General features: G+C 40.7%; 1 protein-coding gene across 13 annotated transcripts in view; it reads left to right on the top strand.

The window, feature by feature from the left end:
- The window catches only part of ptprk (protein tyrosine phosphatase receptor type K), a 240,816-nt gene that overhangs the window by 9,207 nt on the left and 213,692 nt on the right, over window positions 1-17,917 (top strand). For 12 of the 13 annotated variants that reach the window (XM_061885778.1, XM_061885767.1, XM_061885765.1 and 9 more), the window contains exon 2: window positions 1,506-1,529. The exons of the other annotated variant lie outside the window; for it this stretch is intronic. In XM_061885778.1, coding sequence (XP_061741762.1) covers window positions 1,506-1,529 — 24 coding nt within the window. The remainder of the gene's footprint in view (window positions 1-1,505; window positions 1,530-17,917) is intronic. 13 annotated transcript variants of the gene reach the window in all.

Raw genomic sequence — 17,917 nt, forward strand, 5'->3', positions numbered from 1 at the left:
GAGAGTAATTTCACCACAGTGGTACTTTAATTGTAACGACAGAAGCACTGATTTAAAAACGATCACAAGACACTAACATCCATCAAGTACATACTCATTGATGCATGAGTAAGTCCAGCATTGTCTTTCATGGGTTAATGCTTTATTAGTGGTTTGACCAAGATGTAAAAAAAAAATAGATGCCTCCACACTTTTCTACTTTTAATCTCTGTAAAAGGAAGAGTGTTTGAACAGATCGCTTAAAAACTCCACGTTGGTGATTTAAATTTTGTGGAAAGCGTATGGCTCCACTTCATCACATTCAGCTATTTATTGATACCTGGCTTGTCCACGTCTGTGCAGCTAAAAGTAAATAAATAGTAGCAATAATGAATGTTTGTCTTGCATCTGGAAGGGTCGACGGCCTCTTGGGCCCATGGTTGCAAGTTGCAACCCAGCAATTCCCTTTTTTAAAAAGCCATAATCCCGCCTTCGATATTACCCGCAAAGTCGGGACATTTCTAGTTTGACTTTCAACCAGACTGTCAAATTGAAATTGGGCATGGAAATATGTATGCAGTAACTTACCTTATTGTCAAGGATCACGTTTTTTGAGGGGTGCATGACTATCTATCAGCACACAGCGCAAGCAAACTGTGAGGGTGCTAAAAATGTGTGGAAGAGACACTTTTGCACCAAATCAGAATCCTGTAATGATCATATCCCTGATGAATGATGGTGTTGGTCCAGTGTCATCAATCTCTCTGGTGCCCTGTTGGGCTCAGGTCACAGCTGTCGGCACACAGGAGCGTGAAGCTCACTGCTGCCCTGCATAGCCACTCTAAAAACGAGCTCACAGTCTCTTCCACACATGGCTGCTTAATGACAGATTAAGTAATCAACACTCTCAGCTGATTAATTGCATTTCAGTGTGCACAAATGATCACTCTCATATAGATAGTAAGCCCATTCTTGCAAGAATGTTGGTTGGATTTTGTACAAAAAGTAAAGAATGCCTTTTACAAGAAACAAACCTGCTCTTGGGTTACCTGTTTTTCAAGTGACTTATGAAAATTATGTGCCCCAGAGTATGCACAACAAACATTAGTATTAAAACCTTTGTCATTTATGATGTTAAAACACATTTTCATGGAAATAGAGACGTGAGAGCAGGTGGTGACAGGTTTTGACATGCATATTTTCAGGGCTATTACAAGTGTAAGGGGTGGCACAGGTTAAAGGTTGAGGTCAGCCATGTGTTGATTTAAGTTGGTGCAGGATAACACATGCAAGACTGTGCTCACTCGGTTTAAACATTTACAATGTGCCGATACAAGGGTTTGTTTTTATTTCAAGTTTTTCTTTAGTCCACCTTATGTCTGGGAGTAACTTCTGTATTGTTCGACACACTGGAGTTAGTTAGTATACGTGCCAACAGTGTCTTTTAAGATGCAAACTGTAAATAACCTGTGTATGCCATGTGTCTAATTTTGTCTTATTGTTCTCTGTTGCTTCCTTGGACCAAGCTCATATGGGGCGCGCTGAGAAGGGTGAGTTACACCTGGCCAGCCAAGAGCTGAGCACCGTGTCATCGTCATAGTTAGCTAGTCGTCTCCACCTTTAACATTGGGGATTCCTTGGTTGTCTTCGCGGGGGTTTAATTTTTTGGTCATCCCACTTTTCATCTGTGATGTCTTTACTATCATTCCCATTCACGGGCATTTCATTCAGTTTCTATGTCGTAACTAACTCAGCTAACACATCTTCCAAGTGTATTGGAACATTATTAACACACTATATGGTGAAGGCACGTCATGATGTTTGGAAGTTTTGTCAATTAACTCTAATCCACCAATCCAAGGAGGGCATGTTTTGAAGATGTACTTAATGTTCTACCAAGTGCTTCTCTCCTTTTTGATGCTTATAACTGCTGGCTTTGACTAGAGTTTTTGCTGCGTCAAGTGCCATTGGAGTTTCTACTAGAACTAAGTATTTTCAAAATGTGGAATACTTTTTGCCCAAAGCTGTTGCAGGTAGGATCTTATCTTTGTAGATCTATTTACAATGTGTTGCACCCCGTGAGAAGTTAAACAGCTGACGCTGTAGTTGGTGTGCCCAGGTGCTGTTTGTTTAGCTAAGGCTGTTCCCTAATTGAATGACTTGAGTTTAACGCCACCTCTCCTGGGCGTCCACGGTCCCGGCGGACCCATCAACAGACCTCAATGCAACACTCTTACATCGAGCAGGCTATAAAGCTTTCCGTCTCTTTTGCACTTTTTTGAGAGCGGTGAAGCACAACGCCGGTGCCCCTATTCTCGGCCTGCAGCGGCTGTTTGAAAGGGGCTCAGGAAGGCCTACCTCCATCTATTCCGTCTCACACATATTCCCCTTTCTCCTCGCTCTGTCTTACTCTTTTACACTCCAAACACTCCCAGCGGCTGCTTGTTGGGAGTTAGTTTCCATTGTGAAAGTAACAGCTAAGTAACATAGAGAGCAGACAGACGAGTGGTGGTCAATGTCTAACAGCGGTTTCCCACCAGCTGTTGCTCATACACTGTAAATGCTCAATTTCAACATTTAGACATCCTAAAAATCAAAGGGAATGTACCCAGTTAGTTCAATGCCGGTTTACTTTCTTATATATGCCAACATGTTTTATTTGTTTTCATCTTTGTATGTGTGTAGTTCTCTGCTCTGAGACACATTTAATACAAAAATAACAGAAACATAATGAAAGTGCTGCTGTGCTGAGATTCTGTCAGTTCACATTAGGCAGGACAGGTTCCCCTGGCAGGTCCTACATGTGTTCTAACTAATCTCAGTAGATTTCAACTCAACTAGAGACAATGGGGTTTTGACCAAAGTGCTTGCTCGCTTGTATTTATAAGAGTCATTAAAATCAACACACTGCAGGAAATGATTTGTCTTATCAGTTTGGTTAAAAGTTGACCTGATTTACTGAATCTGTATTTGAAAGCTAAAATGGTTTTGTCTTTCTGTTTTGTTCCCTTCTCAGCACATTTTTTTTGTCAAGGTGTTAATCCAAACAAAGACTTGAGCCCTTCTTTCAACATGTAGGAATTATATTTCGTATCACATTTTAGCAAGTAACATATAAGAATGCCATCAAAAGTAATACAGTTGGACTGGGAGAGAATGTATTATAAGAGCCAGCGCTTAATATGAAGTTACTCTGTTGTCACAGTAATCCAACTTTAGCAGTGCCCTGTGTGTTTGGCAAATGTTTGATACTGAGGTCAAACCAAAACCACCAAGGCCAAAACCTCATTGAAAATGTGATGACTCACTTTGTTTTAGTGTAACTAAGTCAAGATTTTAATAACGGGCCAGAGTCACGCTGTCATTCCACTATTTTTTTAACACGTTATATTGCTTGGAAAGTTCGTCAAAAAATAAAAATTCAGTAAAAATTTCTACATTCGAGGGTAGACGCTGTCTTAAAGGGGAACATTATCACCAGACCTATGTAAGCGTCAATATATACCTTGATGGTGCAGAAAAAAGACCATATATTTTTTTTAACCGATTTCCGAACTCTAAATGGGTGAATTTTGGCGAATCAAAAGCCTTTCTGTTTATCGCTCTGGAGGCGATGACTACAGAATGTGACGTCTCCGAAGTAATACAGCCGCCATTTTCATTTTCAACACATTGCAAACATTGGGTCTCAGCTCTGTAATTTTCCGTTTTTTCGACTATTTTTTGGAACCTTGGAGACATCATGCCTCGTCGGTGTGTTGTCGGAGGGTGTAACAACACTAACAGGGACGGATTCAAGTTGCACCACTGGACTGAAGATGCGAAAGTGTCTGCCGCCAGACCCCCATTGAAGGTACCGGAGTGTCTCCACATTTTACCGGCGATGCAGACATGGCACAGAAATGTATGGATAACCTGCAGATGCATTTGCAACGATAAAGTCAACGAAATCACAAAGGTGAGTTTTGTTGATGTTGACTGCCAGCTAATCGATGCTAACATGCTACACTAATTGATGCTAACATGCTATTTACCGGCGGTGCTAAAATAGACATGGCACAGAGATGTATGGATAACCTGCAGATGCATTTGCAACGATAAAGTCAACGAAATCACAAAGGTGAGTTTTGTTGATGTTGACTGCCAGCTAATCGATGCTAACATGCTACGCTAATCGATGCTAACATGCTATTTACCGGCGGTGCTAAAATAGACATGGCACAGAGATGTATGGATAACCTGCAGATGCATTTGCAACTATATTACGTTTCCTTCCACCCGCATTTAATGCGAAAAGAACACTTACCAATCGACGGATTAAAGTTGCTCCAGTGTCACAAGATGCGAAAGTCCTGATCGTTTGGTCCGCACATTTTACCGGCGATGCTAACGCAGCTATTCGGCCATGCTATGGCTATGAATAGTGTCAATAGCTATGCGCTCAATAGCTTCAGTTTCTTCTTCAATACTTTCATACTCCAACCATCTGTTTCAATACATGCGTAATCTGTTGAATCGCTTAAACCGCTGAAATCCGAGTCTGAATCCGAGCTAATGTCGCTATATCTTGCTGTGGTATTCCCATTGTTTGTTTACATTGGCAGCACTGTATGACGTCCCAGGAAAATGGATACTCTCATCGCAAATAGTGAAAATCAAGCACTTTAAAGGTTTTTTTAGGGATATTCCGCGACCGGTAAAGTTTAGAAAAAAAATTCCAAAAATACAACAAGCCACTGGGAACTGATTTTTATTGTTTTTACCCCTTTTGAAATTGTGATAATGTTCACCTTTTAGTGACAAGCGGCATCAACATTTGTTCCGGAGAGACAAATCATCCATGAAAAGTCTATTTTACTTTCTAAGACTTTGTTTTGTGGATGCTAAGTAATTGTGACTGTTGGTATATACCTTTTTTAAAAAGGTGTCTGCTCGACTTAGCCTCTTTACAACAGCCCTCAGGTGGCCGCCAGAGGGCTCTTTTGTACGTCTGTGTTTGCGGCTATGGGCACTGGCTGAAGGGGTTTCCATTATTACAGTTAGGAGGACATCTGTCATAAAGCAACATTACACACACACATCCACACCAAAGTAGCCATAAGCAGTCCGTGTGCAGTATACCATGGTCTCCTGATCTTCCTGATCCCAGTCATGAGAAAATCCCAGAGGATGTTTTTTCTTCAGCCGCTCCCTTCTTACTATCCTTACATTCATGTCCAGTAACACTCCTCTTTAAGCTGATTTGGTTTTAAGAGTGCTGGAAAGCTTTCAAGAGATATAAACCCTTTCTGTGTGAATCGGGGGTTTACAGTCGGATGACCGCTCCATTAAGATTATCATCTCAATGCCGTCTTTATATCTTCATATCACAGGGATGTTGGGATTCTCACTGTCAGTTGGGGCGAGGATTTCAATTATCAAGCAGATACTGCTAAGCTTTGATTATGATTATTTGACTTAAAACATCTGTTTGAATACGATGTCTGAGTTATCATAAGCTATCCAAACAGTTCAATTGGAGAGCCATTCATACTCATTAAACCACTCATCTGTCTTCCTGCTTTTTGTAACGCTCTCCTGCCAGTCTGCATGCACACACAACTGTCATTGGGTGGCAGGTTGACTGAAGACACATGGTCAGAATGACAGTGATCCTACACACGTCCACAGACCTTCAGTCCATCACTTGTAACTGGCTGGCATTGCGCAACGTCTCTCTGTCAGTGGTCCAGACTGGCGGCCTTTGCCTCAACTTTGAAAAGGTCTACCAACAAGCAAGTGGCCATTACGATATCTACTTCTGTTTGCAGTCTGACCTTCTCTGGCTCGATATTACATAAGATAACCTCGCTTAATGCATGGGAAGCCCATTAAAATTGTTTTTTGATAGTTCTAAGTCACTATAAAAGACGACACCTAGAACATAACAGTGCACTTGTGATTCGATTTAAAAATGTTTATCTATTCTTCTTGTTTCTTAATGTTAAATTACTGCCTGCTCATTTGCAAACATTTACATTTATTTCCAGGCATTCATCACACTAGACAATCTCTTTGTCCTGGGTTTTAGGTTGAAAGTGCTATACTGCCACCATATTTCTTCCCGGCTGTTTCAAAGTGAACAGTGCCCCTATACACGCTCGTAGGAAACCCTGACTTTGAGCTTTACTTGTCCAATTGCAAACCTGCAAAGTTGTTTACCAGCTATTTCTACAGAATTGGATAAAACAAGGCTTGTTGAATTCCTAAACTGTTAACGATGGAAACAAACCCGGTCCATTTTTTACTTCATTAGATACGGCCTTGAGGTTTTGATATTCGACTGTTTTTTTGTTGACATATATGGATATATATTAGTTACAATGTTATAGAATAATCTACAACACTACTATTTAAACTAAGCTGACTCCACAGTGTCTGGTGCACTCTCCTCATCCGACACATGCATGTTCAACTCCCAGTGGTTACAATCAATCATTCCCTTCTTCTAGGAATTTATGGCTCACTAACAAACAACACAACAGACCTCCTTTCCTTTCTTGTGTGCTTATTTTACTTACTTTGGTGCCCTTCCCCCTTTACACCCTTACCTCCGTCACCCCCACTTTTGTTCTCCTTCCCGTGTCTCCTGTTTCTGTGCTTTCTTTCCCGACAAGAGCGAGGGCGGGGAATTTGTTTGGCCAAATCCAGACTGACTGGTGTTTTATTACATGGATTAAATGTGTAGATTATTTTAAATGTGGAAATAGTCAATTGTTAGGTAGGCAATGCTGTGGATAACACAGCATGGCCACAGCAATATGGAGATTCAGAAATCCTTCTAATCCTCCTGAAAATAAACAAGGCAGACATATGAGAACTTCTGGGCACCATTATAAACTGATATACATCTGTATGTTTTGTTTTATAAAACCCATGATGATTAAATTACTTCCATGAAGTCAGGAATGGGACTGGTTTATGACAAATGGTACATTACGACTTAGAAACAGTTAACGAAACATTTTTGTCTCACCTTTTAATTTTTGCCGCACCCAAATCCTCTTGCCAAAGTCTTTCCCTTTTGCATTCTTTCTCTTTGTTGCCATTGTATACTTCTCCTGTAATGTGTTGATTGGTCTTCGTGTTCAGTTCATACAAATGTACCTCTGATACAGACTGTTTTTTATTAACTGTCTTATTGTATAATGGGACTTTGTTAACTGTCACAATTGGGCCAAAGGTAAACAAAGTATACATGCGTGTGTGTGTGTTTGCACGCAAAGGGAGCTGTCTTATTGGACTAACGGTTAACAGATACAGCGATACCTCCCCATGACACAAGATGTCTCTTGCTATTAGTCTCTCACACACACACACACACACACACACACACACACACACACACACACACACACACACACACACTTCACTACCTTGACTCAGGACTGTCTGTTAGTGTTACTGCCCATGTTGAATGTCTACTAATAGAAGTTAAGTACAATTCTCTGAAACAGAACTATTGCAGTTGGTTTAGAATGAAAGGCAAATGACTATTTGTACAAACGACAAACACTTGAATTGGTGACTTGGAAAAATATAGTTTTACCCCTGAAACAGGCTTTCAGATCGCCACCTTAGATTTGAGACTTTCTGTCATTACGCTAAAGGTAAAAAAATACAAGTGCTGTTCAGTTTTACACAGCATTTGTGATCTTATCTACAGGGCTTTTTGGAAGTCTTCTAATTCTTCTGTGTCTAAAAATGTCTCACTATGCAGTAATGTGACTAAATACCTACCATGACCTTGTGTTTAATGAAGGCTGTGTATTAAAGTCTGGCTCTTATTTTAAAGTGGGGTTAAACCTCATAAAATGATTTGAAGCAATAATCGTTTCAGCCTGTCCACACATTTTCTACATGTGTATATTGAAAAAAACATTTTTAAATAAAGCAACAAATGGCACATTCAGTGCTGATAATTGCCTATAATTGGAAGCCTTAAGGAAAGTAATATTTGTTTATGGCACAAAAGCAAAAAGCTTTGTTGCAGAGGATTAAAACATAGCCGATTTTGCTGTATGGAGCAGCCGCTACTAAAAAGCATGAGCTTCCTGAATTTGTGCCCTACCTCTTTCTTACTCGAAACACTCACACACTTCAAAGGCATACATACTTGTGGACCGTGGAACAGTGGGAGCCACATGTGGTTTAGGTTAGCCACACTTTTCCCTTGCACTGGCCCCAAACTAACCACTTCTACTTTACCATGGTCAACTACATTTTGCTTTAACCATATGCTGGTGTGGGTCCTTGTCAATTTGTGTAGATGCGTGTTTGTGTGACGTGCCAAGGGCTTGTATAAACTTGTCACCACCCGAGACTGGAAATTGCTGCAACAAGAACATACACACTTGAACAGTTTGTGGGGTAGATTGTTCAATAATTGTGTCTTAACATGATCATTCCAAGTGTGACTTGGGATATGGACCATGCAATGTTAAAGTGTTGTTAATTAGGGTCAGGTAATGAGCTTTCATTGTGTAGTGTTTGCTTAGAAAAATAATCTGCAGTTAGAGGGCCAATGCACCATTGCAAACAGGCTTTAGTGTTTTCCCAAGGTTTTATTCCTTTTGTTCATTTTGTAAGCAAGTTGCTTTCACATTGGTGTTCAAGGGCTCGTATGAATAAAAGGCAATTGTAACAATCCTGTTACACATCAACATTAGAAAATGAGTGTATAAAAACACTGGAGCTAATCTTTAGCTTTAGAAAAGCCATGACCTTGTTTTATAAAAAAAAAAAAAAAACAACCTTTGTGTATTTAAACATTTGCCAATAGGTTTTCTCAACAAGAACATATTTGTGTGTCTTTCAGACTGACGGTGTGCACTTTTCATAAATGGTAGCTGTATAAAGTTTGATGTTTTGAAATGGATGTTGATTTGCTGTGAACTGGGTGACACATATTTGCCCTCTCTAGTCTTCATGGAGTGGTCAGTGAAATGGGAGTATGTGATACAAAAGCAAGGAAGGCAGAGAAAAGTGTGTGGGAGAGGAAGCTTTATCGGTTTCAAGTGTGATGAAGAACTATGCAAGACCAGAGAAAAGTGACACAAACACTTGCAGATGCACTCTTTCATTCCTGAGCTCCATATCTACTGATAACAACATATCACAGAGACAGAGGGAGGGAAATTTTGTGGGATTGGTGTGCTGCAGAGTCCCCCCCCCCAAATTGCACGCCAGCCGCCTCTTTTAACTTTAAGGGCTTATCTGCACATCTGGAAAACAGAGTCGACTCTCGTTGGCTGATTCGCAGAGTATATTCTCAAATCATTAGCCTACTTTCTCTCACACGCTCTCCTGAGAAATGAACTTTCACCCTCAACCTCATAGGTGTATTTGCTTACTCTGTTAACTACCTGGAAAACTTTGCGGAGAGTTGCACGTTTCTACTCTGAGGTCAGTTTGTTTGTCTTTCGGAGGGGGTATGTTTCTCTTTCACATTCTTTAGATTTTGGCAAGAGCTGTTTAACCAGTAAGATGAAGTGGAGGGTAAAATGACCACTTGAGTACCGTAAACCCATTACTCACTCCAATGTGTAATAGTCTTCATAACAAGTATCCACAAGATTGCCAGTAATCACAGTATCGTTTGGGATTTGAGGAACTTACCCGGGTTTGTTCATGTCACCCAGAATTTGTGGTACATTTTTTGCATCTTAATCTTTCCAGTATGTCTTCTTAGATTACGTTTACATTGCAGGCCATAAGGGCCCCAGTCGTATTGTTTCAAAATGTTTTTTTTTTCCAACTGACTGGTCGCACCAGTGACGTGCGGTGAGGTTCATGGCTGGTGAGGCACTGACTTCATCACAGTCAGATTTATAAACATATGAACCCTATAGAGTATTTTATTCACCATTTGATTGGCAGCAGTTAACGGGTTATGTTTAAAAGCTCATACCAGCATTCTTCCCTGCTTGGCCCTCAGCATCAAGTGTTGGAATTGGGGGTTAAATCACCAAAAATGATTCCCGGCCGCTACTGCTCACTGCTCCCCTCACCTCCGAGGGTGTGAACAAGGGGATGGGTCAAATGCAGAGGACAAATTTCACCACACGTAGTCTGTGTGTGACTATAATTGGTACTTTAACTTAATGTAGCAGAATAGTAGAAGTTCTCAATATTTGGGCTAATCAGAAGTCTAGATTATGACTCCGAGAGAGAAGAACAGACACAATTGAATACTTTAAATGATACTGGTGTTATTTAAACATGTACAGTGCAACAACTAGTGGACAGACATTAATAGGAAAGGCCATTAAAAACAAAAGAAAAAACCCAAAAAGGAATCTCAACAAACAATGTTGGTTTAGTTCAGGTAATTCATAGAAAAGTAATATCAAAAGTTCTTAAGGTTTATAGGAGCCATATGAGACTGATCGCAGTCCATATGTGCATTTGCAGTTCATACAGCCACACGGGATGGCGTTGTGGATATGGCAGTTTGTAGTGAAAGTTCAGTTTATGGGCAGGTTTTACTGTAGCATGAAAAATGCAGATGTCCTTAAAACACCACAATACTCAGTCACCATATTTCAGTACCCGAAATAAAGACTCGACATAAATATAAATTCAATCGGATCAGAAACATTAGAGGAAACGGGATTAAAACCCGATGCTAGCCGCCCATAGAAAATACATGGGTATGGCTAGTAGCTACTATTAGCAAACAAATTCAGTTACCAACTCGGCTTAATATCTTAACATCGACACACTTTCGTCGCAACTCGGCCCTGATGGTCGGCACCTATAAGTTTACAATTAGTAGAAAATGTTGGACGGTTGTTTTTACGATATTCAGGCAAACGACAACTTTAAAACATATTGGCCTCAGATGTCCCCAGGCTTTGCCGCGTAGTGCAAGAATGATCCCTGGGATCACCAGCGCCCTCTACCACCAGGAGGCCGGAGAACAGGTGCCTCACACAGTGCGATCTTCGCAGCCGTTTTATGATTGCCCAGCACAAGAAATACGTTACACACATTGACAAAATATAATGTACATTATATACCTCAGCTAACTAAACTATGGAAATGTATAATATAATTTATATAGCAAAACGGTCTCACTGCACAACACAGCAGCCAGCAATTAGCCGAGTCATTGCGCAATCCATGGGGAGGCTCAGCTGGCTGTGACTCACCGCAAGTCTCTGCTCAGTATTTGAACGGCAAATGTGAAAATTCAGCGATTTTGAATAAAAATAATCTAAAACTGGTGAAGTTAAATGGAAAATAACTTTATCGTATAATCACTGGATACATATAACAATTTAATTTTTTTTTTCTTTTTACATTTTTTTTCTTTCCCTGATGGCAGGTGAGGCCCCTGACTGCTTGTCACTGGTTCACACTGCAAGTATAATATGATTTTTATCAGACCCCTTTATAAATGCGCACAGGCCCCAATGTGGTCTCAACGTCACTTGCACGCGCAGTTTGATTCAGTTAAAACAAAGTATGTTGACCGGATTCCATAAATGAACAAATAAGTTGCAACTCCTACTACAAAATAAAAGTTGCCACGCCTTTAAAAATGAGTTGTTTTTTTCGCGAAAATAAATCAAAGCAATGTAATGTATGAATGTATACAAATATAGTGTAATATATTTGGAAGGGTTCTAGTCTTTTTATGAACGTTAAAGGACGAACTGCACTTTTAAAAAAAATGTGCCTATCCTTCACAATCATGAGACATGACAAAGAATGTTTTTCATATTAAATAAATGCGATTTAAAGTCTCTGGGCCCCTCGGGGCGGGGGCGTCTCGGTTGGAATGGGGTTATTGCAGGAGATTACATTTTATGACCAACAACGACAGAAACAAACACACAGAGTGGGACCATTTTTTTATATGTATTATAATTATTGCGATTGTTCTGCTGTGATATTTAGATACAAAAGTTATGGTTTTTTTGTGCTTTTTAAAAAAAAAATAAAAGGGCAAGGTAAAGATCTGCTTGATAGGAAATGTATCTTTATTGCGTTTTTTTCCTAGACCTTCTAAGGGAGTGGGGGTGCATATTCTGTTGACTGGGCTCAGGAACACAAACGCAAGGCTCATAAAGGCATGATTGGATAAGGCTGGTGTAAAAGAATTTGAGAACCCTGAGCTCAACCTCATCAAACACTTGTGGGATGAATGAGATATCACTTTTGCATCAGTGGACAAATATTATCAACATCTTGAGCTAGAGCCAGCAGTCTTATATCCATCAAGACACTCACATCCAAACAGGATTTCTGAACATTGATTATTAAATACTGTTCTCTCCCTGTACATATCTTCTTTCTCATGTCGACTCTCTCTCTTCCTCTTTGTTTGGTCGCTCATTAAGCCGATCACTCAACTTTTCACTGACATGCACACTAGTCATGCTTTATTATTAAGCGCACGTACAAATGCAGTTTCAGTGAACCTGCATCTCTCCCTAATCTGCCATGGACGGATGCGGATGCTCGCAAGTAGTCGACGAGAAGCCGTGGCAGCCAAATTCATTATTATAATGTAGTTTAGCCAACTGAACAGCATTTATTAGTTGCTTTTTAGACTTCAGAGCATCATAGACAATGACAGTAGCATATTTGTTTTTTCTAAGCGACCAACATTTCCACTCAACTGGCTGCTCCGGTCATCTGCATTCAAATTCCAGTAGTGGTAATCACATTTGCTACCATTGGTTTTGACTATACGTTGCATTCCTAAGACCTGTTTGTCACGTTTTAGTGTCAGTCAGGAGTTATACCGGAATTAGCACCCAAGTCACTTACCTTGTTTACAATATGTATGAATTACATACATTTCAGTAATTAAAAAATAAACATTAGGGCTTCACGGTGGCAGAGGGGTTAGTGCGTCTGCCTCACAATAAGAAGTTCATGCAGTCCTGGGTTCAAATCCAGGCTCGGGATCTTTCTGTGTGGAGTTTGCATGTTCTCCCCGTGAATGTGTGGGTTCCCTCCGGGTACTCCGGCTTCCTCCCACTTCCAAAGACATGCACCTGGGGATAGGTTGATTGGCAACACTAAATTGGCCCTAGTGTATGAATGTGAGTGTGAATGTTGTCTGTCTATCTGTGTTGGCCCTGCGATGAGGTGGCGACTTGTCCAGGGTGTACCCTGCCTTCCGCCCGATTGTAGCTGAGATAGCGCCAGCGCCCCCCGCGACCCCGAAAGGAATAAGCGGTAGAAAATGGATGGATGAAAAATAAACAACAATGTAAGAAACATTTTTAAAAGAGAGAGGAACCCCTTTTATCCTTGAGTTTGAAGAAGAAGCTTTGCAAGGGTGGGTGAGGGAAGCTTATTTGGAGAGAAAGTCTCAATGATAAAGCAAAAGTACCAATGATTGTCACACACACTAGGTGTGGTGAGATTAGCGCTGGGCGATATGGCCTTTTTTAAATATCTCAATATTTTTAGGCCATATCACAATACACAATATATATCTCGATATTTTGCCTTAGCCTTGAATGAACACTTGATGCATATAATCACAGCAGTATGATGATTTTATGTGTCTACATTAATACATTCTTAATAAATGCTCCTTTTAAACGTTCATGCAGAGAGGGAAATCACAACTAAGTCAATTGACCAAAACTGTATTTATTAAACAGTTATAAAGCAGTGGCACAAACATTCATTTAATTTCAAAACAGAAAGTGCAAGATTGTCAGAGACATTTTAAACAAGCCCTTAGTGCACATTTGTGCATGATGTCACTAAGATGACATATCAAAACACTAAATTAAGTGCACTTTTTGTACAGAACGCCACTACAATAGTTTAAAAAGAATAAAGTGCACTCCTGTGCATGATGTCACACAAGATATTTCAATAACTGTCAAAAAAAAAGAGAGCTGGTAATAGGAATTTAAATCACTATGTGGTAGGTTAAGCGGACGTTATCTCCTCATGTTGTTGACTCTTCATTCTCTAGCAGGTGACTTTTCAAAGGATGCTACATATTAGCAGTAATGCTACTTTTTGTAGCAACGCTTTTGCCCCACACTTGACAAATTACGGTTGTCTCTTCGACATATTCCCACTTGAAGCCAAACCACCGCCAAACGATGGACCCCCTGCTGTTTTTCTTGGGAATTAATTCTTCCTTCATTTGTTACCAGATTCGCATCTTCTTTCTCTCATTTTACCACTCGAATCCACAGCTAAAGTTAACCATGCTGCTAACTCTCTGCTCCGCGAGGGCGTATTAGTATGTGACGTATATAAGAGTGCTCTTGCTGTCTGTGAGGAGAGACAAGAAAGAGTGAGAAGAGCCTGTAGTGTAATTGTAACCTATACGTGCTACAAAGCAATGCACTAAATATATTTATGGGGTGTTATGGGCTAGGAACAGAAGACTAGTTTCAACTCGTAGAGAGAGGCAGAGCTTGAATTGTAGTTTGGTTGACACCGTGTATTAGAGAATTAGTGATGGACAACAGATATATACACACACCATGAGTTGAATGGCCATTCAACATGAAAGTAATTTAAAGAGAAAAACACAAGTACTATATACATATATACAATTCCATTTAACTATTCAGTGTCTCTGGATCTTGTTTAAATCTCAGTTCAGATAGTTGTTCCTTGGGGGAAAAAAAGGATGGCAGTATAGTCCATGTGCTGCAGGTAAAGTGACAATTGTAAAGGTCGGCTCGAGAGCCTCCTACCAGCCCAGACAGAGCAGGTGGTGAGGTTCCTGGCTGGAATCTTCCAAACTTGATCCTTGGACTAGGTGATTATTTTCCTTAGCTCGCCATCAAAAAGAGAAACCTGGCCTGTGTAAGAGCCAGAACCAATCTTATATATCCATTTGTACACAAATCTTCATTAAATAACACTAAGTTGCGTTATCTAGTATTCATAATATATTATCCAACAATATACCATCAAGTATTCATAATATATTATTCAATAATATATTATCAAGTATTCATAATAAATATTCAATAATTTCTAATTCTTTTCCTCAATATTGTACAATATAAATCAATAAACATCAGAATCACAATATGCAATAAAATGCTAAAATAACCATTAGCAGCATAATTATGACCTATACAAAGCAGTCAGTGCACTAAACGTGCTTATTATCCAAACACATAAAAGTACATTCAATACACAAATGTGATCATTAGTTTAAGTCAAACCTTTCATATGGATGATTGAGAATATGCCACAAAGACTGTTGCAATGAAGAAAGATTAATGCTTAAAGTGCTATTGTCATGATATGGATCTCACCAATTCAGCTTCTACAGTCAAACACAGCTTAATGACAAAGAATCTTGCGCTGGAAGTCGGCTCTATAAAGTTACAAAATAGGCATGTAGTTTAAAAAACCGTCAGCACAATATTTCAGGTGACCACAAGGTTTAAAGCCTACCTCGAGCAGAAATGCAATCGATCTCATGTCCTTTGTCCTGGCTACCTCCTGCTACCGGCTTATAAGCAACACCAATTGGACCGCGGCGGTCACGTGACACGGGAGGAGTGCGCCGACTTGCCAAAGAGTAACTACAGCAAGAGCACACCAGTCACTTTCGGCTACCGGTATGCCTACAAATGATTGGACTGTGGCGGTCACGTGACTAGGAAGTGCACAAAGAGTAAAAGCAAGACAAGAGCATAGTAGTCTCCGCAATTGTATTTGACACCTCCATCCATCCATTTTTCTACCGCTTATTCCCTTTCGGGGTCGCGGGGGGCGCTGGCGCCTATCTCAGCTACACCTGCGTTACATAATGCCAGCAGCTAAAAGCAACTGCGTGAGAACGTATACTCGAATATCACGATATAGTCATTTCCTATATCACACAGAGACAAACCCGCGATATAGCGAGTATATCATAGATCGAGTATATCAATATATCGTCCAGCCCTAGGTGAGATTATCCTCTGCATATGACCCATCACGCTCACCCCCTGGGAGGTGAGGGGAGCAGTGAGTAGCACAATTCCAACACTTGATGCTGAGTGCCAAGCAGGGAGGAAATGGGTCTCATGTTAATAGTCTTTGGCATGACTTGACCGGGGTTTGAACTCATGACCTACCGATCTCAGGGCGGACACTCTAACCACTAGCCCACTATGAGACCACTACACTGCTTAGTTATCACTATCAATTTCAAAGGAGCATGTTCACATTTTCGAGGATACCCTTTTTAGGGTTGTAAATAAACCGATGCGACCGGTAAACCGATATCTGGTTAGAGAAGACGCCAATCGATAAGATTCAGCTGTGAATTCTTAGGTTCATCGAATGAACAGATGAACTGGTTATCACGCCAAACTAGAAATCAGTTGACAGTTTTTGTCTTTAAAACAACACAAGAGCCAGGATTGTCCGTGATTTAGTCACGCGCTAGTTACGTTATTTGTCTAACCGGAGACAAGAATAGACGTAGTTACATGGAAATGGCTGAAAAATTTTATTTCCCCCGGGGATTAAGAAAGTATTTCTCATCTGATCTGACGGGGTGTCACACAAGACTAGCAATCATGCGACAGCTTGATCTTTAAAACAATGCAAGAGTCACGGCTGCCCGCCAAATAATTACTACGATTTCTACAAGATACGTAAAGTCAACACCGCAGACGGTCTCCTTGCTGTGCCGTCCGTCTAAGGAATGGAGGCTCAGACAGTTTACCATTTTGTCTTTCTTTATTTCACAAAATGCAACGTTCTCGTGCAACTCGCTCAATCTCTGTGTCTGGCTCTCTTTTTCGGAAACAATCAGACCACCTTTTAACTCCACAACACACGTCACTTTTCATCCTTGTCTCAGATGTCTCGTCCCCCCAGTCAAGCCTTTGGCTGGAACCCCGTGGGCGCCTGTGACAGCACTGACTTGACTCGTGGAAAATAAGTATATTTGATGTTTGCCTTTTTATTTTAATTAACATTTTCAGGATTTATGTTCTAAAAATGTGAAAATTCTGGAAGTATGTCACTTTTAAAGAATGTGCTTTTTTTCCTATTTGGGGTGTTCTCATTCATCAGGTTATCTCTAGTCGTGACATGTGTGACCACTAGGGATGGGCACAGTTCACATTTGAAGAGGAAAGCGTTGTGGTAAAACAACTAGTGGCTGCTATCAATGCCCTGAACATCCGACAGTTTCTGACAGTGCTGGAGCAATAGGCTCTTTTCCACCTGTAGTTTAAAAAACTACAGGTTCCTAGATCTATAGGTTCCCATAAATGTGTGTGGTTATGTTTCCAACCGCATTTCACAGTTTTTACAAATCAGGCTGATGACGTATGGAGTAGTGGTTTAATATATTTCTACACTGATTACTAGGGGTGTAACAGGTACGTGTATTTCTATTAAACCGTTTCGGTACAGGGGTTTCGGTTTGGTTCGGAAGGTGTACTGAACGAGTACACAGGCTAGCAGCGACCACGCTAGGACAACATGTAAAAGCCAGAGCTGGAAAACCCTCCTGCCTCGTTAAGATCTCCCGTTTGGGAACACTTTGGCTGCGTGATACAATAATGGAGGACGGAGGTTTGCCGATATTGTTCAGCAGCTGCTCTGACAACACGTCAAACATGTGTTGCACCTTTCCTGCTTCCGGCTCGAGGAGCGTGGGGGAGACACTCCTCCAGGGCTGATGTATTCTTGGGGGCAACACCCTTCACTCTACCCCGCAGTGGGTCTCCACAGCTCTGACTCCAGAGTAAATGAAGAGTCTGGCGATTAGTTGCAAATCATGGCTTTATTGAGGTCTTGCACACAGCCAATCCAACAAAACTCTAGCCATTCCCCACACTCACCTACCGCTCCCTCACATCGCTCGCCCACACACTCACCGCACATGCTGTCACATATTAAAGGGCCACACATACACCACTCTCATAACACATGCTAACCGCAT

Source organism: Nerophis ophidion, linkage group LG24 (assembly GCF_033978795.1).
Source record: "Nerophis ophidion isolate RoL-2023_Sa linkage group LG24, RoL_Noph_v1.0, whole genome shotgun sequence".
Classification (NCBI taxonomy): domain Eukaryota; kingdom Metazoa; phylum Chordata; class Actinopteri; order Syngnathiformes; family Syngnathidae; genus Nerophis; species Nerophis ophidion.